Here is a 25,052-nt window from a genome sequence, read left to right as displayed (position 1 = left end):
TTGGCACTCACAAGCAATCCAGAGCGACAAAGGTGTTTCCTTTCCCCACCTATTTTGACAGAATTGTCGCTAAAGAGTGGGGACGACTAAAGCGTCCCCTTGGGGCACCTAAGCGCTTTACTCCCTATGAGGAGTCCCTTCTTAAGAAGTGGACTGTTCCACTGGTGGTGGACCCTCCAGTTTCCAGATTGAACGAGGCAACCATGATTCCGGTTGAAGAGTCCCCGGCCTTTAAGGATCCGGCTGACCAGAAGGCAGAAGCTGTGGCTCGCAATATGTACACTCTGGCTGTTTCGGCACTGAGGCCGGTATTCACCATTGCCCTCTCTGTTTTGGCAGTGGTCCTTTGGCGTGTCTTTTGGCTCAAATGCTGGTCTGCGGACCAGACTTCTAAAAATGCCTTGACTGATCTTCTCTTTCAAGGAGATCGCCTGTTTGGTGCTACCCTGGATGACATCAAAAAAGGTCTCACAGGGGGGAAGAGTACCTTTCTCCCACAGGCTACTAAGGGCAAGGAACCTCGTTGTAGATGTGGGCCTTCCTTTTCGGCTCACAAAATTTTTTTTTGTCCCTCAGGGTCGACTGACAAGGGCTCGAACCCTTTCAGGGTCTCTTCTGGGAGATCCAAATGAACCTGGTCTGCCAAGCAGAGAGCGGGTTCTCTAGACCCATGGACAAGGCTCCTTCAGCATGAAGGTTTGCCTTCACCCGTATCGGGGGTGGGGGGACATCTTAGCTGGTTTCCGGACCCGTGGACTTCCCTGGTACAATACAAGTGGGTTCATGAAGGCATTCGGTCCAGCTACAAGATCGCATTATGCTCTTGTACCCCTGCAAGGTTCTTTCCTTCCAACTTGCACCTGTCCCCGGACCACTTACAGGGTCTGTTTGGGGTGGTACCAGACCTGTTACATCAAGGGGTGACTGTCCCGGTTCCAACTTCAGAACGTTTTTAGGGTTTTTACTCAAACCTGCTTACAGTTCCCACGAAGGAAGGCAAAGTGCATCCAATCCTGGACCTCAAGGCGCTGAACTGCTTTGTGCGGGTGCAGAAGTTCAGAATGGAGTCCATTTGCACGGTGGTAGCATCTCTGCATCAGGGGGATTTCCTCGCCTCTATCAACATCAAGGATACTTACCTTTACATTCCAATATGTGCCAGTCACCAGCGCTTTCTCCGCTTTGCCATGGGAGAGGAGCATTATCAGTTTGTGGCATTACCCTTTGGTCTCACCTCTGCTCCTTGGGTCTTTACAAAAGTGTTAGCCGCGGTGCTAGCTTTGCTATGCCAAAGGAGGATCGCAGTACTGGGTTTCTTAGATGTTCTCCTTATGCAAGTGTAGTCTCCTTCTGCTCTGGTGGAAACCTGGAGATCACAATAAGAACTCTGCGAGATTCCAGCTGGATTCTGAATTTTCAGAAGTCTGCCCTGGTTCCGTACACAAAGCTGGACTATCTGGGCCTGACTCTGGACTCTGCCTTAGCCAGAGTGCTCCTTCTTTTGGACAAACTCCAGAAATTGCAGGCTGCAATTTGTCTCCTGCTGTCCAACAGATGGTCATCCCTCCGGACTTGCATGCGGTTATTGGGCCTGATGGTGTCTACCTTCAAGGCGGTTCCATTTGCACAGATCTATACGAGGTCCCTGCGAGGGGAGATTCTGACCAAATGTGACAAGACTCCAAAGTCTCTGGACAATCAGATCCAGCTGAGTCGGGGAACAAAGGAGTCCCTGATATGGTGGCTTCATTCTCTGGCGGTCGGCTGGGCAAATTCTTCCTCCCCTTGTATTGGACTCAAGTCATCGAGTCCAGACTACCAATTAATGTCTTGATACTCAGAGCGATCAGTCTGGACCATTGGACAGATCGTCTTCAGGGTTGTCCAGTGCGCATTCAGTCGGACAATACCACGGCCGTGGCTTATGTCAATAATCAAGGGGGCACAAGAAGTGTCCTGGCGTCTTTGGAGGTAGCTGGCATTCTAAGGTGGGCAGAATGGTTCGTTCTCGCCCTCTCCACAGTACACATTCCTGGGGTGGAAAATTGGCAGGCAGATTACTTCAGTTGGCAGGCGTTGAACCAAAGGGAGTGGTCCCTTTATCCGGAGGTGTTTCATCAGTTGTGTTTCCAGTGGGGCACCCCCAAAGGTGGATCTGTTGGCGTCTCGGCTCAACAGAAAGGTGCAGAGGTTTGTGGCTCGGTCAAGGGATCCTCTGGCGGACGCCACAGATGCGCTGGTGGCCCCGTGAGGTCAGTATCGTCTGATTTATGCCTTCCCTCCTCTCAAGCTTCTGCTAAGACTTCTACGCAGGATTGAAGCAGAAGGGATTCCGGTCATCTTAGTGGCTCTGGACTGGCCTTCGCCTGGCTTGGTATCCCAAACTGTTGCAATGGTCGCCAACGTTCCTTGGAAGCCTCCTCTCAAGGAGGATCTTTTGTCCCAAGGACCAATTTTCCATCCTGCTTTATAGTGACTGGCTTTGACGGCTTGGCTGTTAAAACGCCAGGTGCTGAACTACAGAGGTGATTCCTACACTGTTAAAAGCTAGGAAATCTACTAGGAGGATCTACCATCATATGTGGAAGATGTACATTGCGTGGTGTGAGTCTCTTGGGATTCATCCTCGCTCCTTCTCCGTGGCTCGGATGTTGACCTTCCTTCAATGGGGGATTGAACAGAAATTGGCCTTGAGTACCATCAAGGGCCAGGTGTCTGCTTTGGTGGTCTTCTTCCAATGACCTTTGTCCACACACTCCCTGGTGCGTACCTTTCCTCAGGGTGTCCGACATTTGGTTCCTCCAGTGCGAGCTCTATTGCCGCCTTGGGACCTCAATTTGGTGCTTTCAGTGCTCCAGAAGCCTCCCTTTGAGAGTCTTCAGGAGATTCCCCTGCTTACGCTGTCCCAGAAGGTGACCTTTTTGGTAGCTATCACCTCTGTGTGCAGAGTGTCGGAACTTGGGGCGTTATCCTGTCGTTCACCTTACCTGGTGATTCACAGAGATAAGGTGATTCTTCGCCCCTGATCGTCATTCCTTCCAAAAGTTGTCTCTGATTTTCATTTGAACAAAGACATTGTGTTGCCTTCCCTGTGTCCCAGGCCTAAACATGTGAAGGAAATTGCCTTGCATGCCTTGGATGTGGTCCGGTCAATTAGGGTTACCTGGCAGCTAAGGAGTCTTTCAGGAAGTCAGACTCTCTCTTTGTGCTCATGGATGGGCCTCGTAAAAGGTTGTCTGCTTCCTCTGCGACCATTTCCAGATAGATCAGACAGACGGTTAATCAGGCCTATTCCATCAAGGGTCAGGTTCCTCTTTCCCTGTTATGGTGCACTCTACTTGGGCGCTTAGTGCCTCCTGGGCTTTCTGTCATCAGGCATCAGTAACGCAGGGCTGCAAGGCGGCCACTTGGTCGTCGGTGCACACTTTCACACGAAATGTATAAAGTGGATGTGTTGGAATCTGCAGGTGCTTCTTTTGGCCACATGGTTTTGCAGGCTGCTGTTGAGAGGACCTGATTCTCTTCGAAGGTGTGTTGTTTTTTTCAGGTGGGCTCCAGTTGTTTTGGTTGAGCTCCTGTTGCCTGGTTGGCTACTGTTTAGCCTTGGGATTTTTTTTTTGCTGTTCCCACCCCTCATGTTTAACACTGCTATGGGATGTCCCAACGATTATGAATATCTGAAGCTGTGTCCGTCAATGAACGAAAGAGAAAATGGGATTTTTGACTTACCGTAAAATCCATTTCTGTGATGTTCATTGATGGACACAGCACCCGCCCCTCTGTGGAGTTGTAATTCTTCTAACATTGCTTGTAAGTAAACTGAGTGCCTATAGCAGAGAGAGGAAGTATACCCCCTGGGACTGCTCATGGGCGTAGCCAGACTTTTTTTCTGCCTGGTTTCCTACTCCTGTAGGGGGCAGTATACCCCAACTGTTATGAACTCTAAAGCTGTGTCTCCGTCAATGAACATCAGATAAATGGATTTTACGGTAAGTCAAAAATCCTTGTTTTCTTTACTTCCCATAAAACCCTTTGTCTGAGTTAATTGACATACACAACACTAGCCCCCGCTTTGGTAATTTTTTTCTTGTACTGCTTTGTGACAAACTGAGCTGTCTATAGCAGAGATAGGGTTTGTACCAGCTAGGACTGCCCATAGGTGGTGCGATGTTCTTTTTCTGCCTAGTGTCCTACTCCAGTAGGTGACGCTATAAATTCTATGGTCAAGAAAAAAGCTGAAGCTGTTTGCTTCAATGAACTAAAAATCCTGTTTCCTGACACACAAGTAGTATTATAAGCCGTTGGCTCCCGCTAATGTCAATCACAGCCAGTGAGCCAATAAAGAGAGATTGGGGGCAGGGCTGAGCCACGCTCTGTGTGTAAATGGACACACAGCGCGGGGGCTCTGAAGTGCTTGCTATGGGGGCACTTGGCAGGAGGGAGGGTCCAGGAGTGCTGATGGGGGACCCAAAAAGAGGAGTATCTGTGCTGCTTTGTGTAAAACCACCGCGCAGAACAGTTAATTATGACATGTTTGTTATTTAAAAAACAGGATCTGTCTTTAATATAAGGATTTAAATATTCCGATCGCCACTAAACTGTTGTTGAGACATTTACACATGATTTGAAGTTGAGAAGTCTTGAATACATACACCAAATGTTAGCTTATAAGAATAAAAGTTTTCTAAATGTCTATATAACTAAACATTGTCAAATAATGGCACATAATATCCCTGCCTCTGTTTTGTCCACAGTCCAGTGTTCTGAGTTTTTGTCTTAGTTCCAACTAATGCCCAGTACACACGATCCGAAAATCGGACGACGTTCCGTCCGTTTTTTTTTTTGGTTGCTAGGAACTCTCAATTATATTCGCAAACGGGAGAGGTTACTTACGATACGAATTTTCTCGGACGATGATTCAAAAGCTTCCGGTATGCGTAACCACGCTGTAGCGTGTGAGGGGAAAATGATGTCTACTGCTCATGTGCTGTCTGCTGCTCACCATTTTTTTCGGGCGAACAACATACTAATAATACGATTATCGTACAATGTGTTATAATACGATCAAAATTTTTATGCTTGCACGACCGAATAATATCGGGCGAACTGTCGTGATCGCCTCTCATAAGCTGTGTACTAACGATCAGATTATCGTCCGATCTTTTCACAAGCGTTATTTTTCGCCCGATTTTCGGATCGTGTGTAAGGGCCACGTGTCCTCTCTCTTATTGTTCCAAATTTCAATTGTGATTATAATTTCAGTCTATTACGTTAACTGACAGAGTATTCTATACTTTGGCTTTAATGCAGTGCTGAGCGTATTAAAAATAATTGTCAGAAAATGAAACATTATTTTAAACCCCCCTTTTTTTTTTTAAATGTTAGATGCCATGGAGTGTTCTCATATCTCAATATGTGACCTTTTAGTCATAGAAGATGTTAGTCAAAAGCCAATTGATTAATGGTTTTTAAAGTGTAAAAGGCTTAAATCAATATGGACTTGGCAAAAGATCTTCACTTTAAAGAAACAATTGATATGATATTAACTACAAAGGAATTTGTTTTAATGATGCCTCTGTGTAATTCTAAGTAGACTATAAAACACACACACTGTACTATTAAAATATGTTTAAGCCTTGTCTGAAAGTACCTTGTAAAAGACAGGTGCTGCTGCAAATACTGCAGCTAACCCTTCAAAGCCTATTTTGCTGTCCTGCAGCTATGTGAGTGTAGGCAGGAGCCTCCATTTACCTTTATGGTGGACACAGAGTTAGCTTTGCTGGACATCTAAAGAAGGAATAACTATTTTTAGTCTGCTGTGGTATCCTTACCTGTGTGGGCTTTTACCTGCTATTTTCCCTGTACACTTTTACATGTTCTAAACTTTCACAGCAGATGGTACAAAGACAAAAAAGACAACCAACAGTTTTAAGCTAAAATCTTCAAATTATTTATTTCAAAATCTTTAAAATCTTCAAATTATTCAGTACCCCCAAACATTTTATATGTATTTTTTGCAGAGACCCTGGAGAATAAAGATGCGTTTGTTGCAATTTTTTGTGTCAAGTGATTTTTCAAATGCAATTTTTTGGGAAAAAATACACACTTATGGATTTAAATGCAAAAAGAAAAAAAAACACATTATATAACCAAATTTTTGGTAAAATATAAAAGATGATATTATGCCAAGTAAATGGATAAATATCATGCTCGTGGAATGGCGCCATGCTACAGTACTTAAAAAATCTCCATAGGCAAAGCTTTAAACATTTTTTACAGGTTACCAGTTTAGAGTTACAGGGGCAGTCTAGCGCTGTAATTCTTGCTCTTTCTATAACATTTGCTCCGATACCTCACATATGTGGCGTGAACAATGTTTACATATACTTTTGCTTCTGCGTGCGAGCATGAGGGGACAGGGACGCTTTAAAAAAAATGTTTACATTTTATTTTTATGTTTACACAGTTTCTCAAATTTATTTTTTTTATTACTTTTATTTCTATCACAAGAAATGTAAACATCCCATGTGATAGAAATAAAGCATGACAGGTCCTCTTTATGGTTACATCTATAAGAAACCAGATATCTCCTCTACCCTGGAAAGCATCAGTTAAAAAAATAATTGATCTCTGCTTTTCAGGAAACAAATGGCAGTGTTTACCTCTGCCAGAGCTGGAAGTGACATCATAATGTCACTTTCGGCCTCCCAGGATCATAGAGATGGCGGGGGACCATCTGGTCCACAACCAGCTCTGTGGTAACCCACCACTGGAGAGATGCCACTGGGTGGCGGGAGGAGGGGACGTCCCCTCCCGCTGCCTGTAAAAGCAATACAGCGGCGATAGGATGGCCAATAGGATGGCTTTACCACTGTAGGGAATCGCCAGCTGAAAATAAAAATATTTGGATGATACCTGTTGCTGCGGGCATCCTCCAGATATCTCCAATTCAAGCCCAGTATGTCATATGATGTCCTAGGGGCAGGAAGTGGTTAAAAAGATTGCTGAGACCTGGATTACCCATTGAAGACTGCAAATAAGGGTTGCAAAGGATCGGCTATTATTTGTCACTTGATGAATATGCATTTAGGACTTGGACAATATTCATGTGCACCACATTAAGAATGGGCCAGAGTAAGTAAGGAGAGAGTTGCCTGAGGAGATCAGAAAGGTAATAATAAAGCAGCATGTCAAAGGTAAAGGCTGTAAAACGATCTCCAAGCAGCTGGATGTTGCTGTGACTACAGTTTCAAATATTAAGAAATTTGGGGTCCATGGTAGCCAACCTCCCAGCATGTGGCCGCAACACAAGTTCAGATTCAACAGATGGATAATAGTGTGAATGGTAGACAAAAACGCAAGGAAAACTTCCAAAGAAATACAAGTTAGACCGAAAGGTCAAGGTACATCAGTGTCTGATCACACCATCTGTTGCTTTGGGCGTGATAGTGAATTCAAAGGAAGAAAAACTAGGAGTACTGCGCTGTTATAAGAAAAGCATAAAAAAGCCAGACTGGGATTTGCTAAAATGCATATTTACAAGCCACATTGGTTCTGGGAAAATGGGCAAATGAGCAAAGCTGTAGCTTTTTTGGCAAGTAACATCAGTTCTATGTTCACAGATGATTATATGAAAATCATAATGTATCTACTGTAAAACATGGAAAATACTTGATTATGTTTCCGGGCTGCTTTGCTATGTCTGTCATGGGGTGCCCTGCACAGATTCAAGGCACAATAAAATCTGAAGACTAGCAAATAGCGCAGTGTTAAGAAATCTGTGTCTCAGTCACAGATCATGGGTCCTCCAACAGGGTAATGACCCAAAACATTGAAGTGTTGTTCATTAAAACCTGATATGAAGCCTTTTGAACATCTATAGAAACAGCTGTCACATGCAGTCTGAAGAAGGCACCCTTCAAACCTGAGACAGCTGGAGCAGTTTAAGTAAGAGGAATGGACCAATCTACGTGTCGGCAGATGCAGAAGTCCCATTGAGAGCTATAAAAATTGCTTTTTTTTCAGTGCTTGCCTCTAAAGTTGTGCGACCAAATATTAGGTAAAGGGTCCCATCTTTTGTATTAATGTAATTTTCTTTAGTTCAAATCAAAAGAAAAGCTTGTTTTTTTTTTTTTTTAATATAGAATAAACAATGATTAATGGCTCTTACTTTGGTGAATAAGGTGCCACCATCTTGGATTTGATGTCTTACTCAGAAATGTCACTCAATCTGACCATCTAAAGCAAGGCTGGACAAATCCCAGTTGACAGGTCTTGAGGGAGATCAGATTTGGCCCCCTGAGTACACATACATGTACAGACAAAAGAGAACCAGCCAGGTCTCAGCATGCCAAGGACATGGTTTACATAGCAATTGTATGTACACATGGATCTAGTTTTGGCAATCACAGCTAGCCCATGCCCAAGAGTTTGCCATCTAGTGGTGTGTTTAAACAAGGGCGGTTTTTCTGAAGTAAGCTCTGCACAAATTACCGTAAGCAATTTGAGATAATCACTGTGAGTATGTGTGCGCCAAGATCAGATCGCATTAATCAGACAAATAGGCAGACTAGTAATTTTCATTTTGATTTGGGTAGCTTTCTATACATGTTTATTAATCCCTTCATGCCAATTTTATGCAAATATGTGGCCTCTCGGCGGGTGGACCTTGGCGCCAAGCGTACCACACTGCAGACACAGGTGTCCTGAGAGTGTGTGCCTTGCCCCCTCCCAGCACAGTTACTGGCAGCTAACATAAAGCTTCCAATCGTGACCTCCATGACAGCTAATCACTGCAGGTCATAAACCTCGCCCACCTCCCGGCATCAGAAACACCTTAAAGGGTCCGGATGTGTCAGCTCCAAGGGGTTAATCACCTCTTAAGGTGAATAAATTGTTCAATATCATCTTGCTGTTTGTGTGTGACTAATCAATTTTACAGCCTGTTGTCACTTTCAGTTTTTTGGACATATGGATTAACAAATAGTACAACCAATTGATTGGCATAACATAATCCCCCCTTTCCCCCTTTTCTTAGCCACAGCTGTTACAAAATTTTCTTCCACCACACATACAAACATAAAATGAAAATCTGGTTGTGTAATTAGATTACTTTATAAATGCATTTACAGTATGGTTCCCATTGACATATAAAACATTATGGCGCATGTAGGCTGGCTCTTAGATTTTTAAAGACTCCCAGTTCTAGGTGAGATTTGTCCAGGCCTGCTCTATAGTATTACCGTCCACTTTTCATATGGCAGCTACATAAAATGTAGATGTGAGGGAAAGTGCAGAAGAGATGGGATAGCACAGAGCGTAAATAGACATTCCTAAAAGGGGAGAGGGCTATGACATGCAAGGAGGGAAGGGGCTGGGCTCGGAATTGACCTCTTTTTGGAGTAGTCAAAGTTTCCACGGTACACCTCCCCCTTTCCTCTTCTATCTAACCTTGGGGCAAGACCTTCTGTAGTCCACAGAGGACTGGGTAGAGTGCTATCTAATAACAGTGCAGCAGAGAAAGAGATCACACAGTTACCAGCCCACTAGATTTCCTGCAGGATCAACAGAATATTTTGTGCACATTTTGGGCAGAAAGAATAAAATGCTTTTAACTGTGTTTTTTAAATGGCAGATAGTAGAACAAGATTTTTGTTAAGCCAACTGTGGGCTTTCAGGTGGAAGTGATTTAAAGCTGCCCGATAACTTTCACAGCACACCCAAGAAACCCCTTCCCATGGGCAACTGCCTAGACTATGTATTCTGGGCTCTGAAACCAGCATAGCAGGCGGAACGAAGGTAGATCAGTGAACATCTGTTAGCCTCCCCTCTGGTTAATGAACATGGAAGCAACGTGTATCTTGTCACTTCTGAGTTCATTGCTGTCATTCCCTGGTTGCTGTGGCCAGGAATGCAGCTAATAGAGCACAATCTAAAAAAAATACGGGGAAAATACATTTTTTTAAGGCTTTGCATTGTATGTATCCATTTGCACATGGCAACCTTATCTTTTGGATGTCTTTAAAGCATTGGGTAGTATATTGTGTTTGTGTGCAGCTACCACCTTTTTATTCTCCAGGGTCTTTATTTCAGAAAATCTAAAAGCCTAAAATTTGCATTTTAACATGTATGCAAAAAAAAAAAAACGGCTCTGGTAGCCAAGTGGTTAATTATTTGGTTACAGACCAAAAGAGGGCACATAAAAGAAGTTCTCTATGAGTACTTACATACATTTTTAATTCTATTAAATTTTTTTTTTTTTTTTTTTTAACATTATTACAAATTAATAAACATGCAAGGTGGGAGGAGACTGTGCCAATGAATAGCGAATCTTGGAGTGGTTACATTTTTAAACTTTTTAACAATTTTACAGATACATTACAAGTGAATAAAATATAGTTGATAGAAAGAACAAATACTCTAAGTAGGCATTTTAAATACTTTTTTTTTTTTTTTCTTTTGTAGTTTGGTGACAGGGGCTCTTTAACCACTTAAGCCCCGGAAGATTTTACCCCCTTCCTGACCAGGGGGTATTTTGCGATTCGGCACTTCGTGACTTTAGTCATGCGACGCTGTACCTAAACGAATTTGACCTCCTTTTTTCCCACAAACAGAGCTTTCTTTTGGTGGTATTTTATCACCTGTGCGATTTTTTTGATCATGCGCTATAAACAAAAAAAAGAGTGTCAATTTTGCAAAAATAACAATATTTTTCACATTTTTTTTTATATGAAATTCCCCCAAAAAAATGTAAAAATCAAAATTTTTTAACATTTTCGGCCAATTTGTTTTCTGCTACATATGTTTGGTAAAAAAAATCGCAAAAAGCGTATTTTGATTGGTTTGCGCAAAAGTTATCGCGTTTACTAACAAAGGGAAAGATTTTTGTCATTTTTGTTGGTTTTTTTTTAACGCGTAATGGCGGCGATCTGTGATTTTTTTGCGGGACTGCGACATTGGGGCAGACAGATCGGACCCTTGACTGACATTTTTGACACTTTTGGGGTTACCAGTGACATTACTGCAGCAATCAGTGCTATACATATGCACTGTTACTGTAAAATGACACTGGTAGTGAAGGGGTTAACTTTATTTGAGAGGGAGGGGCTGTGTGTGTCCCTAGGGGCGTGATTCTAACTGTGATTGGCTGTGGCTTGAGGTGTAGGAACAATGATCAACGGTCCTACATAGTAGAACCGTATGATCTCTATTCCTACACAGGGGAGAATGACAGGCGGCCTGTTTACACTAGCCGCCTGCCTTTCTCCCGCTGTCACGGACGATCGTGAGCGAGCGGCGGACATGTGCGGGGGGTCCGTGACTGCACGGGAGCGCGCCTCCGGCGGCGCGCGCTCGCTCCCCAGAGCCTCACAGGCTAGTGACGTACCGGTATGTCACTTTGCCTGTGAGGGGCTGACCGCCGCAGTATATGTACTTGCGGCGGTCGGCAAGTGGTTAAAAGGGGAGCATAATACATTTTCAATAAGCCCCGTGTTTTTAGTTATTAGTTCAGTGTTTAGGCACTTTTGGTATGACTTTCTCATGTAATAAAAAACTGCACTGTAAATACTTTTCCTATCTGTTTCCTTTTTAGAAACCTTTAAGGAGGATGGAGATTGAAGAAGTCGGAGGCATAGCTGTAAATCCAGTAAATATTTTGACAGAAAATACTCCTTGTAATGTGAATATTATCAGCCAAGTTGAGGAGCCTCATAAAGAGGATTTGAAAGTTCAAGAACAAATCTCAACATCTCCTGATTTCCCCAGTGCTAAGATCATAAAAATAGAGGAAATTGGTGATGCACCAACCTTGCTGTAAGTTTTTAATGTTTGTCCAATTGTCCTCTTTAATGCTAAAGAAATTGAATAGGATCCAATGACAAATGCTTGTGATTTACAGTACATTGTATTTTTAATCAGAAATCAAGTTTTTATTTTCTTTAATATGGACCCAGCCCTCTAGTTTCTGTTCTACATTGTATCCTGCTGGGGAGATAGGGGACACAGATCTGAGCAAATACACAAAAATGGGGAAAATACTAAGGAAAGTGTTACTAAACCCAGGATCCTGCATTCACTATATCTGCTCTCCCACAGTACACAGAACATGGAAATGCAAATATTTTAGTAAATATAAACGGGAAAATACCTTTCTCTTACGTCCTCCGACAGTCGCCGCCTCTTCATATTCGTCACATATGGGGTATTAGACTTTGCTCCGAAAGAGTAGCTAGGCAACAGAATATGTTAACATTAAAGCTTTTAACATATCCCACCCTCAAGGGGTGGTCCCCTCAGTCAATACCCTCCTACTTCCTGCAACCATATCTCAGTTTCAATGTCTAGCTTGTCAGGAGTGGCTGGCTCTCTCTGTGCTGGGGCTTTGTGCCCCAGACTCTTTCTTCTTTTTTGATTTTTTGTTTGAGTTTTCTCTCTACCTTTACTTAGCTGTTCTTTTTGTCAGCGTTAGTTGGTTCTTCGGATGAAGAGGATCATGCGGGCTGGGTCTCGGGCTGATCCCCCTGGTCGCAGGTCGTGGGTCAGTGGCTTCCCAGCCTGCCATCGAGCGTTCAGCCAGGTAACGCTCCTGGCACAGTGAACGACCCATCCCTGTTCGGTGCAGGGATGATTGGTGAGGTGGCTACCTCACTGGACGCTGTGCGGTTTCTTAACCCCCATTCTGTGCGTCTTGTATGCGACTCTCCCTGCCTCATGTGCAGCGGCTTGTTCGCCTGTGCGGGTCCCCCACACCATTGTGAGGTAAGTGTATCTATGTGGGGACCTGTCTGTCTGGGGAGGTGTCAGTCTGGGACTGTGTAACCTGCCTCTGTTCACACTGTTTGTCTCCCTATCACTCGGCTGCATGCTGTGGGCTGCAAGGGGGGGGGGAGCTGTGTGACACTGTGTGTGTCAGCCTTGTCAGTGTGAGAAGCTGTGTGCTGTGGGGCATGTTTTTGGGCATGTTTGGGCACTATACAGCGATCGCTGCGGCGATCTGACATGTTTTTTTATAATGACATGTGTGCATTACTGTACTGTGGAGCGGCGGTTTCGGCGCCAAACGGCGCCATTTTGCCTACACTCGCTCCGGCCGCATGTTCTACATGCATGGCGGCCATTTTCTTGTAGCCTCCCATAGGCTTTCATAGAGCGCCCTGGCAGCATCACTTCCTCTTCTCCAGGAACACCGATCGAGGCAGCAGCAGCGGCGAGGGTCTCCTCAGGTTATATCCTTCCTATCCATTGCCTGTGTCAGTTTTATTGTCCCTGTGGGGGTCTCATTGTGCTTGTGTGTGGTGCGGTGGGCTGCGCTCGCCGCGCTTGTTAAAGGGGCAGTTAACCCTTTATTATCCGGCATTTGTAATAGGGGCAATGGATTCTCAGGAGGGCAAATTTCCTACCGCTCCCGCTCCTCCCTGGATCTAGTGGGGTCCGAGGTGGAGGCTGAAGTTGAAGGGGTTGATAATTCTCCCCCTGGCTCGCCTGAAGAGCTTGCAATCATGGATGAATTGATTGCTTCCATAAAACAAACGCTGCGTTTGCAGGATGAAGTGTGTCCCCCCGCTGCCTTGGCGGCTTATGGGACGCCGCAGGTTTTTCCCTGCAATGATGATTTTCAGCGCGCTGTTAAGGAACAATGGCGCAATCTGCGCAAACCTTTTGCTGTACCAAGTAGGTTCAAGCTGCGTTATCCTTTCTCGCCTTCCACTGATGAAAGGTGGTGTGTACCGCCCCCAGTGGATCACGCAATTGCGGTTTTAAACAAATCCACTGCGATTCCTGCAGAGGATTCCCCTGTGTTCCGTGATGCCACGGATAGGAGATTGGAGTCTCTTGCCCGTCATACTTATTCTGTTACGGGTTCTATGCTTAAGGCTCTGTTTGCCTCTCTCATGGCGGCCCAGGCGGTCGCAAGTTGGACGCAGATGCTTAAGCGCGTCCTAGTGGCCGATTCGCCCCTGCCGGCGACCCTGGATATGGTGGATCAAATCCACCAGGGTGTCATGTATCTGTGTGATGCGGACTTGGACCTAGTCCCGTTGGCTGCACGTGTGCACAGCGTGGCGGTGTTGTCTCGCCGCCTGGTTTGGTTGAAATGTTGGTCGGTGGACCAGTCTTCACGTAAGACCTTAGCCGATCTGCCTTATGATGGGTCTCGCCTTTTTGGGGAGTCCTTGGATGTGTTAATTAAGGGGATCACCGGAGGTAAGAGCACTCTCTTGCCCCATTTCCCCAAGGCTAAGGGGGCTTCTGGGAAGAAGCATGCTAATTTACGGCCCCCTCAGGGGTCCTTTCGTGCCTTTCGGTCGCACTACAAGGGCAAACCGTTCAAAGGTCAAGGCTCTCAGAAGAAGCCCTGGTCTGGAAAACAGAAGTCCGGTCAATCCGGATCCGCAGCCCATAACAGTGCGGCCTGAAGGGGCGCCCTCACCCAGTTTTGGGGTGGGGGTCGCTTGCTCGGTTTTCTTCAGCCCTGGTTGGCCCGCGTGCGGGACAGATGGGTTCAGGAGATCGTTCGATCTGGTTACAAGATCGAGTTTCTCTCTCGGCCGGAGAGCAGATTTTTTCCCTCAAATCTTCAACTGTCTCCAGAGCGTTTACGGGACCTGCACCTGGCGGTGCGGGACCTGCGGGCTCAGGGAGTGGTAGTTCCGGTGCCTCATCGGGACAGATTTCGGGGGTTTTATTCCAATCTGTTCACCGTGCCCAGAAAGGAGGGCAAGGTTCGTCCAATTCTGGACTTGAAGGCTCTGAACCGCTCTGTGCGGGTTCGCAAGTTCCGCATGGAATCCCTGCGGTCGGTGGTGGCTGCCCTGGTTCCGGGGGAATTCATGGCCTCCATCGATTTGTGTTTCAATAGTTTTTATTGAGTTTGCAAGAAAGATAACAATACATAACTTACACGCACACAATCATCAAACTGCAAGGTTACAAATGGATCAACTCTCATTATAACAAGGAAAACAAAGTTACAGTAGCCCCAAATATCTACCAAATAAGGCTGCGGAAAGGCACAACGGAGGAATGCGTTGGTAGCAATAATACTTATAGAGGCAAAAGGTGGCAGTAGGGGTGATATCCAAACAGGGGTAAGGGCCAGTTCACCAGGGGCACCCCTAAAGGGAACACACTGTGCCCCACAGAGAAGTGGCAGGAGGAGGCTTAGAAAAAGCAGAAAGGACATCATCCCCTAGCGTTCCTTTAGGGAGGGAGGTAACGAAAAACTTGTTCAATCCGCAATGGAACCATTGGCGTACCATAACTACCAAAAAAGTAGAGTTGAGTTGTCAATAACTAGACCTTACAAACTGTGTCTACAGAGAAAAGGAAAAAGAAAGTCATAGAAGAGAGAACCAGTAGAGAAGGAAGGAAAGCAAAGAGTAGGGGAGGGTGGGAGAGTAAGAAAGCGGAGGAAGGAAGGGGAGGGGTCAATAGGGAAGATGATCCCATGGTCCGAGCCTACCAAGGAAAGAAGTATCCACTGCCAGATAGTTCGTCCCCGAAGACCCAGTTCAGAGTGTAATATGGACGTAGGTCGCCCAGGGTTCCCATATCGCTTCAAACTTTGCTTTGGAATCTTCCAGAATGCTAAACATCTTCTCCTGGGTCATAATCCAGGAGATTTTGCGTTTTGCGGAAAGGAAAGAGACTGTGGGTTGTTTCCATTGTTTAGCTATTGTAAGTTTAGCCCCTAGAAAAATAAAGGAGATCAGGGCCTGTGTATTCTTAGGGACTTGAGGAATACGCTGGCAAAGGAGGGCATAGGTTGGGGAATGCGCTATTTGGAACCCCGTGACTCGAAGCACTGTGCAAAAAATTTTATTCCAGAAGTTACGTAGTCTAGGGCATTCCCAGAAAACATGAATGTGGGTACCCAAAAGGCCGCATCCCCTGAAACACACCGGGGGGGAGTTGGCAAACATCTCAGCCAGGCGAGCAGGGACCATATACCATCGCATAAGGACTTTTATATTGGCTTCCATGAGACCCACAATGTGGATCCCGCGTGTGGCTCTCACATTACAAGTGTGCCATACCGCTGGGTCCCAGGCAAAATTTAAGTCCTGCTCCCATTTCAACATATATGAAGTCTTGCTATCTGTGTCTATCAGGGATGCATATATGAGTGAAATACCCCCCTTGACATCCCGTATCCTGGAGCACCAACTTTCATAAGGAGTGACCGATAGGGGATCCCTGAACCCACATCTGACCCTAGCCAGGAAATGTGAGATCTGAGAAAAACGAAATCCTTCTGCAGGGCCTCCATCGATTTGAAGGATGCGTATCTTCACATCCCCTTTTTCGAGGGTCACCAGAGGTACCTTCGATTTGCCATTGCGGAGGATCACTACCAGTTCGTGGCGTTGCCCTTTGGTCTCGCCTCGGCTCCGCGGGTCTTCACCAAGGTGCTTGCACCGGTTCTGGCATTATTGAGGGCCCAGGGCATTTCTGTCCTGGGGTATCTGGACGACATTCTGGTTCGGTCTGCGACCAGCCAGGGTCTGGAGAAGGACCTGTCTGTCACGATGCAAACTCTGCAGGAGTTTGGTTGGACGATAAATTTTCCAAAGTCGACACTGAGTCCGTCGGTTCGTCTTCCCTACCTGGGAATGATTCTGGACTCGGTGCAGGCGAAGGTCTTCCTGCCGGAAGACAAACTCAGAACTCTTCAGGAGGAAGTCAGGTCCCTCAGGGACGTTCCGCACTCGTCTCTGCAGACGTGCATGAGATGTCTGGGATTGATGGTCTCGGCCTTCGAGGCGATTCCCTTCGCCCAGTTTCACACGCGGGGTCTCCAAGCGGAGATCCTGTCCATGTGGGACGGGCGACCTCAATCTCTGGATCTTCAAATCTCGTTGAGTCATCGCACCAGAAGAGACCTTCTGTGGGGGCTCCAGTCCCCGATGGTGTCCGGGGGCAAGTCGTTTCGTCCTATCTCGTGGACGGTGATCACCACGGATGGCAGCCTGTCGGGCTGGGGTGGTGTTCTGGGTGTTCTGTCCGCCCAGGGAACTTGGTCGGAGGGGGAGTCTTCCCTTCCGATCAACATTCTGGAATTGCGTGCGATAAATCTCTGTCTTCATCGCTGGACGGACCAGCTGCAGGGCTGCCCGGTTCGGGTGCAGACGGACAATGCCACGGCGGTGGCCTACATCAACCACCAAGGGGGCACCAGGAGTGCCCGAGCGGCTCGAGAAGTGGCCGACATTCTGTCTTGGGCCGAGACTCATGTCCCGGCGATAACGGCGGTTCACATTCCGGGGGTGGAGAACTGGCAGGCGGACTATCTGAGTCGCCAGACCCTGGATCAGGGGGAATGGTCTCTCCACCCGGCTGTCTTCCAGTTGTTGTGCGCGAAGTGGGGTCTTCCAGATGTGGACCTGTTCGCGTCTCGTCTCAACAACAAGGTGAGAAGGTTCGTGGCAAGGACGCGCGACCCTCGGGCAGACGCGTCGGACGCGTTAGTGGCCCCGTGGCATCAGTACAAGCTGATGTACGCGTTTCCACCGATTCAGTTGCTGTCCAGGTTCCTTCGCAGGTTACACTCGGAACGCAGCACGGTGATTCTTGTGGCACCGGACTGGCCTCGCCGGTCCTGGTACGCAGACCTCGTGAATCTGGCGGTCGACGCCCCGTGGCGTCTGCCTCTTCGAGACGATCTCCTGTCTCATGGACCGATATATCATCCTGCTTTACAGTCGCTGGCTTTGACGGCCTGGCTGTTGAGCCCGAGGTCCTGAAGGAGAAGGGTCTCTCCCCAGAGGTCGTTCATACTTTGATCACCGCGAGGAAGTCTTCCTCGGGGAAGGTTTATTACCGTACTTGGAAGGCCTATTTTGCCTGGTGTGAGTCCAGGGGGTTTTTACCCCGCACGTACTCTGTTTCCCGAGTGCTGTCCTTCCTTCAAACGGGTGTCGATCAGCGTTTGGCGCTGGCTACAATAAAGGGTCAGGTGTCTGCGCTGGCCGTTCTGTTTCAACGTCCCGTGGCTTCCAACTCCTTGGTTGGCACTTTTGTTCAGGGGGTGCGGCATCTGGTTCCTCCTAGGAGGGATCCTCTGCCCCCTTGGGACTTGAATCTCGTTCTATCTGTGTTACAACGTGCTCCTTTTGAACAGATCAGGGAGATCTCGTTGTCCAAAAAGGTCGCCTTTTTGGTTGCGATCACTTCGGCTCGCAGAGTGTCGGAGCTGGCGGCTTTGTCCTGCAAGTCTCCGTATCTGGTTGTTCATTTGGATAAGGTGGTCTTGCGACCTAATCCTTCTTTTCTTCCGAAGCGAGTTTCGGAATTCCATCTTAATGAGGATATTGTCTTGCCTTCGCTGTGCGCGAAGCCTAAACATCCAAAGGAGGTGAGATTACATTCTTTGGATGTTGTTCGGGCGATAAGGGTTTACCTTAAATCGACTGAGTCTTTTCGAAAGACGGACTCCTTGTTTATTCTTCCAGAGGGTCCTCGGAAGGGCATGGCGGCGTCGGCCTCTACCATCGCCAAATGGATCAGGCAGACCATTGAACAGGCCTATGCCTTGCAGGGGTAGGTTCCCCCTGTGCCTGTGAAGGCGCACTCGACTAGATCTCTGAGTACGTCTTGGGCCTGTCGTCATGGGGCTTCTGTAGCCCAGGTGTGTAAGGCGGCGACTTGGTCGACCGTGCACACTTTCACAAAATTCTACAAAGTAGATGTTCAGGCATCGGCGGATGCTTCCTTTGGCCGCAAGGTTCTTAGTTCGGCAATTCCCTAGGGTCCCTTGTTGGGGACCTCTGGCTGTTGGGATACGTTTTTTATCCCCTGGTCATTTGTCTTTTCCTGGGTTGTTGCTCCTGTTGAGCAATTATTTTTCCTGTAGCCCAGCTGGTTTCCTTCCTTTGGTAAGGTTCCTTTCTTTGATGCGGAGACTGCGTTGCCTTTCGGCGCGGATGCGTTTCCCACCCCTCATGTTTGCACTGCTTTGGGACGTCCCCATATGTGACGAATATGAAGAGGCGGCGACTGTCGGAGGACGTAAGAGAAAACGGAATTTTTGTAAAATCTTACCTGTAAAATTCCTTTCTCTGAGTCCTCCGACAGTCGCCGCCCCCGCCCCTCTTTTGGGGTTTGGTTGTATACTCTACTGCTATTCCACTGAAACTGAGATATGGTTGCAGGAAGTAGGAGGGTATTGACTGAGGGGACCACCCCTTGAGGGTGGGATATGTTAAAAGCTTTAATGTTAACATATTCTGTTGCCTAGCTACTCCTTCGGAGCAAAGTCTAATACCCCATATGTGACGAATATGAAGAGGCGGCGACTGTCGGAGGACTCAGAGAAAGGAATTTTACAGGTAAGATTTTACAAAAATTCCGTTTTTCTCATCAGCGGTATATAGCAGTCTCATGACTTCTATCAGTGTCCGGTCGAGCACTGGTTAAAGCTTGTAGGAGGAGTTTTCATTCTCCCCTGACTGTCCTATGAGGCTGTAAGACCCCTGAACCTCTGTCTGGACAGGGCTGATTGGCCCTGTGCTGATCACATGCAAAAAAAGAAAAAAAAAATCTCTCTAGCAATACACACCAAACTGAGCATGTGCAGAGTGCCTCCTAGGGCTCAGTACTAGCAGCAGATGGATTGGGGACAGTGGAAGAAGAGGAGGATCAGAGAAGACCGGATCGGACAGCCATTTTTTCACAATGCAGAGGATTAACCCCTTAGGTTCCACAGTGAGTATAACCAGCACGCTTTACTGCATATGCAGAGTGATTTTACTGTTGCAGGTTTATTAACACGTAGAATGTCCCGAATGCAATAAAAACAACTTAGCCACCAAGCTGCAATAAAGTACAACTAACCTATATATATATATAACATGTCCAAAATCTAGTAACAATGTGATGAACAAGCCTCATAAAGTATTAAAACAAACTTCCTTTACCTTTCTAGATTGAGACAAATCCTTCCTCATTTGTGTCTCACACTCCCCCCACCCTCCAGCGACTGCGGCCCACAACAGGAGGGTTTTAGCAACAGAGGCAGTACTGTCCTGCTATAAAACAATAAAAAAAAAAATCTAATGTCTTCATAGATTTTGGCCAAAATGTATTCTGCTACATGTTTTTGATAAAAACAAAAACTCAATAAGTGTATATTATTTGGTTTGCGTAAGCCCCCGTTCACACTAAGGCGACCTGTGAGGCGACCTGGTCGCCTCACAGGTCGCCGTAGGTCGCCTCCCATAGGGAAGCTGCGGACCCGTTGTAATAGGAGCGACACAAGTCGCTCCGACTTAGAAAAAGGATCCGGAGCTTCTTTGGGGCGACCAGGAGGTGACCGCCTTAGACTTCAATGTTATGAAGTCCGTGGCGGCCGCGGCGCGCTGCTCGCACCGCGACTACGGAGGTCGCGGTGCGAAGTAGCGTCGCTCGTATGTGAACGGGCACTGAAAGTTATAGTGCCTACAAGTTGGTATAAATACTTAAATTTTTTTTTTATACAACTAATGGCGGCAATCAGCGGCTCATAATGGGACTGCGATATTGAGGCGGTCAATCGGTGGAAACTATCTGACGCTGGGGAGAACTGACTAACTGCCACTGACATCACCATTGACATTAATACAGTGATCAGTGATAATAATATACACTGTCACTCTACCAATTACTCCGGCTTCAAAGGGGTTAATATCTAGGGTGATCAAGTGGATAAAAGTGTGCCTAACTATGTGTAATGTGTGCAAATTGTGCTGTTTTTTTACTAAAGATCTCTCAGGTTCTCATCCCTGCTTTGCAGGGATAAGAAACTGACAGATCGTTCCCTCTGTACAGAGCTCTGTATTGTTAACCATCACAGAGCTCTTGGCTGTGATTGGACACACCCGATCAGCAGGTCCCGGCCATGAATCATTTGTCAGGACTAGTGTACAAACACAGCGGGAGCTGGGCAGGGGCGCGCATGCACGCAGTGCATTGTGAGCAGGCGTTCAACAAGTGGATACTCACACTGTATTTATAACCAAAATTAAAATATCTTTTTCACTAAGAGCCTGTGGAGGAATTAAAGCACATCTAGAGGCTACTATGCCTAAACAGGTCCCAAATCCAGTTACTGTTTAATGCAGAAGGGTCATAAAGTTAAAAGCAATGCACATATAGTAAAAGGTAGTGTTCAAAACACAGAAGACCTGTGTTCCAGTCCTTTGTCCCTGAACGTATAGGATCCTAATGCCGAGTACCACTCAGTACAGCGCAGTGCTAATTTCATTTACGAATATATTTTAAGTGCTTGCCAACCGCCCGGCGCAGATATACTGTGGCAGGCTGGCTCAGGTGCGCAAACTGATGTATGGGTAGGTCGGTTCGCGGGAGCGCGCGCGCGCGCCCCCATAAGGCAGCGGGAAGCAAATTCCCGGGGCCGGTGGCCGCAATTGCTGCTGGGCACCCGCGATCGCTCCCCATGGAGAGAGACCGACGGTCTGCTGTTGGAAACGCAGATGACCATTCTCTCTGAAATGAACACAGAGCGCCTGTGATCCTCCTATTTAGGATTACCGTTCTCTGTGTTGATTCCACAAGTCCCTCCCCCATACAGTTAGAAAACACTCCCCTAGGCTCACACTTAATCCTTTGATCGCCCTTGAGTTAACCCCTTCCCTGCCAGTCATTATTACAGTAACAGTGCATATTTTTAGCACTGATTACTGTAGTAATGTCACTGGTCTCCCCAAAAGTGTAAAAAAATGTCAGTTAGGGGTCCCATTGGTCCGCCACAATGCCGCAGTCCCGCTAAAAATCGCAGATCGCCGCCATTACTAGTAAACAAATAAATAAATAAATAAAAATGACATAAATCTTTCCCCTAGTTTGCAGACACGATAACTTTTGCGCAAACCAATCAAAAAATGCTTATTGGGGTTTTTTTTACCAAAAATATGTAGCAGAATACAAGTTGGCCTAAAATGATAAAAAAATTAGATTTTTACATTTTTTTTATTAGGAATGTTATAAAGCATAATGTGAAAATATTGTTTTTTGTTTTTTTTTCTTTTTCAGAATTGTCGCTTTTTCTTTTTTGTTTATAGCGCAAAAAGTAAAAATCGCACAGGTGATCAAACACCACAAAAGAAAGCGCAATTTGTGGGAAAAAAAGAACCTCAATTTTATTTGGATACAGCATTAAACAACCGCGCAATTGTCAGTTAAAATAACGCAGTGCGGAATCACAAAATATGGCCTGGTCATTAAGGGGGTAAAACCTTCCGGTCCAGAAGTGGTTAAGCATAGTTTTCGTCAGCTGCATGTTTTCAGCGACAAAAACTAAAACAAAATCCGAATTAAGTCAATTGACGAAAGCTGTGATGAAAATCAATTCCAGTTATCGTCAACGAATTAAAGCGGAACGTGTGAGAGAGGGACATTTACCCACCTGAATTTCTGCTTTCCTCAGAGCTCTGCCTGTCTGTTAAAGCACCAGCCCCCTGACTCTATTGATTCTTTCCCTTTCCTATGCACTTCCACACATTACACTCATTCCCACTATCTCTTTGGCACCCTCTGCTGGCCTTTTTCTAGAGCAGCAACTCAATTCCATTCCCAGCCTATAATAATAGCACGATAAAGTTTAACCACTTAATACATTTACTGAGGCAGATCGGCCGCTCTGTGCCAGATCATGTACCTAGTACGTGATCTGACACTTTCGGGTTTGGGGAGCGCATGCGCGTGGCCAGCTATCCGCTGTGATCACACACAGCTGGAGCCCAGCGGTGGGTACGGGGGACTCAAATGTCTGCCGACACCTTCCGATTACACAGGACACAGGCAGAATGACAATCTGCTTATGTAAACAAGGCAGATTGTTGTTCTGTCAGTGAGGAAGGCTTTGATCCTGAGTTTCTGCAAAGCAGGAACACGGATCTCTGCCTTCCCCTAGTCAAAACACCTCCCCCACAGTGAGTAAGCAGCCTAGGCACACAGTTAACCCTTTGATCGCCCCTGAGGTTAACTCCTTCCCAGCCAGTGTCATAAGTAAAGTGACAGTGCATATTTTTTTAGCACTGATCACTGTAATCGTGTCACTGGTCCCCAAAAAGTGTCAGTTAGTGTTTCAAATGTCTGCTGCAATATTGCAGTCCAGCTATAAGTCGCTGATCGCTGCCATTACTAGTAAAAAAAAAAAAAAACATCTCATAGACCCTTCCAATCAATATACGGTTATTGAGATTTTTTTGTTTTTTACCAAAAATATGTAGCAGAATACATATTAGCCTGAATTGATGAAGAAATTCGATTTTTTACATTTTTTTATTGGATGTGTTTTATAGCAAAAAATAAAGTACAGTAAAACCTTGGTTTGAGAGTAACTTGGTTTAAGAGCGCTTTGCAAGACAAGCAAAATTTTCAAATAAATTTTGACTTGGTTTACAAGCAATGTCTTGATATACAAGTAGCTTCAAGTCACAGCTGAGTATAAAAGAGAAGAGAGGCACCTCTAAGTGTAGCAATATGGTTACATTTAATGAAGGTACAACATTTAGCAACTCACATGGTTGATGATTGGAACAGGCACATCTAAGTATGCAGGCATCCAGGCTAAAGCTGTCCACATAGACCATCCTCTGCACCGCCATCTACGTCATCCCTTCCATGCTGCCCCTCGCTTTTAGATCCCTTTACTGCAGGGTGGTCTTCCCGGTCAGGATTACAGACTGGCAGCCGGCGGTGCAGAAGATAGTCTATGCGGACAGCTTTACCCTGGATGCCTGCATACTTAGATGTGCCTATTTTATTCATCAACCATGTGAGTTGCTAAATGTTGTACCTTCATTAAATGTAACCATATTGCTACACTTAGAGGCGCCTTTCTTCTCTTTGATACTCTGTAGCTCCTACTGGATTTTGCTTCTTATCCCCTTGTGGAAGGGGCTATTTGTGGATGGACATTTTATGGTTATATAACCTATCGCAATGCTATAATCTTTTTATATGGACTATAAACTGAAGGACTTATGAATAAATGGTTGTGGAACGAATCATCTGAGTTTCCATTATTTCTTATGGTGAAATTTGCTTTGATATAAGAGTGCTTTGGATTACAAGCATGCTTCCGGAACGAATTATGCTCGCAATCCAAGGTTTTACTGTATATTGCTTTTTTTTTTTTTTTTTTTTTTTTCAAAATTGTCAGTCTTTTTGTGTTTAAAGCGCAAAAAATAAAAAATGCAGAGGGGATCGAATACCTCCAAAAGAAAGCTCTATTTGTGAGGGGAAAAAAAGGACAAAATATGTATTTGGGTACAGTGTTGCATGAGCGCACAATTGTCAGTTAAAGTAACGCAGTGCCGTATTGCAAAAAGTGGCCTGGTCATGAAGGGGTTAAACATGTATTGCACTATTACATAAGAAAAGGTAGGGGGCATCTACTAAGCTGCTGAAAGAAAAGGAAATTAAGAAAAAAGCTTTTCTTTTTTTTTTCCTCTTACATACAGTATTTAATGTTGGTAATTATATTTAGGTAATATGTGCGTTACATTATATGTGTGGCATTACAGCCAATGGAGTGTACAGTTTTTTTTGTTTTTTTTTTGTTTTTTTTTTTTTTTTATATATTTTAAAGTTGCACTTCTGTTTGTCAACAAGCAATGTTTTTGTTTCTTTATGAAACTTGGTTTTATTTAAAAAGACATTGTATATCACAACGGCTAATTCTGTGTCTGTAGTGCACATTCAAACCTTAAGGCCCTGTTCACACCTGAGAGTATTTCAGCTCATAAAACGCTCATCTTTGAAGTCTAAAAACGCCCAACAAGCAAAATCCCATTCATTTCAATGGCTCCTGTATATGAGTGTTTTGTCACCTGAAGCAAAACGCCTGAAGCTCAAAAAAGTACATGAGCTTCTTTTTTGGCAGATTACAGGCGTTTTTGTTAGATGTCAATGCCTGCCTCCAAATACCTGCAAAAATGCCTGAAAAAAACGCCTGAAAAAAGCCCAAAAAAACGATACACTCAGGTGTGAATGGAGCCTTATACTATAAATTTATTTTTTTACTCCAGGAGTATATAATGAGTTTGGCA

At 45.6% G+C, this 25,052-nt stretch overlaps 1 protein-coding gene across 1 annotated transcript in view; it reads left to right on the top strand.

Moving 5' to 3' along the window:
• Positions 1-25,052, top strand: part of RPAP3 (RNA polymerase II associated protein 3) — a 120,023-nt gene that overhangs the window by 53,022 nt on the left and 41,949 nt on the right. The window contains exon 13 of the mRNA XM_082254380.1: positions 11,594-11,814. Coding sequence (XP_082110506.1) covers positions 11,594-11,814 — 221 coding nt within the window. The remainder of the gene's footprint in view (positions 1-11,593; positions 11,815-25,052) is intronic.

The sequence above is a fragment of the Pelophylax lessonae genome (genome assembly GCF_965119305.1).
Source record: "Pelophylax lessonae genome assembly, chromosome: 4".
In the NCBI taxonomy this organism is placed as follows: domain Eukaryota; kingdom Metazoa; phylum Chordata; class Amphibia; order Anura; family Ranidae; genus Pelophylax; species Pelophylax lessonae.
This window is presented reverse-complemented; position numbering and strand designations above follow the sequence as displayed.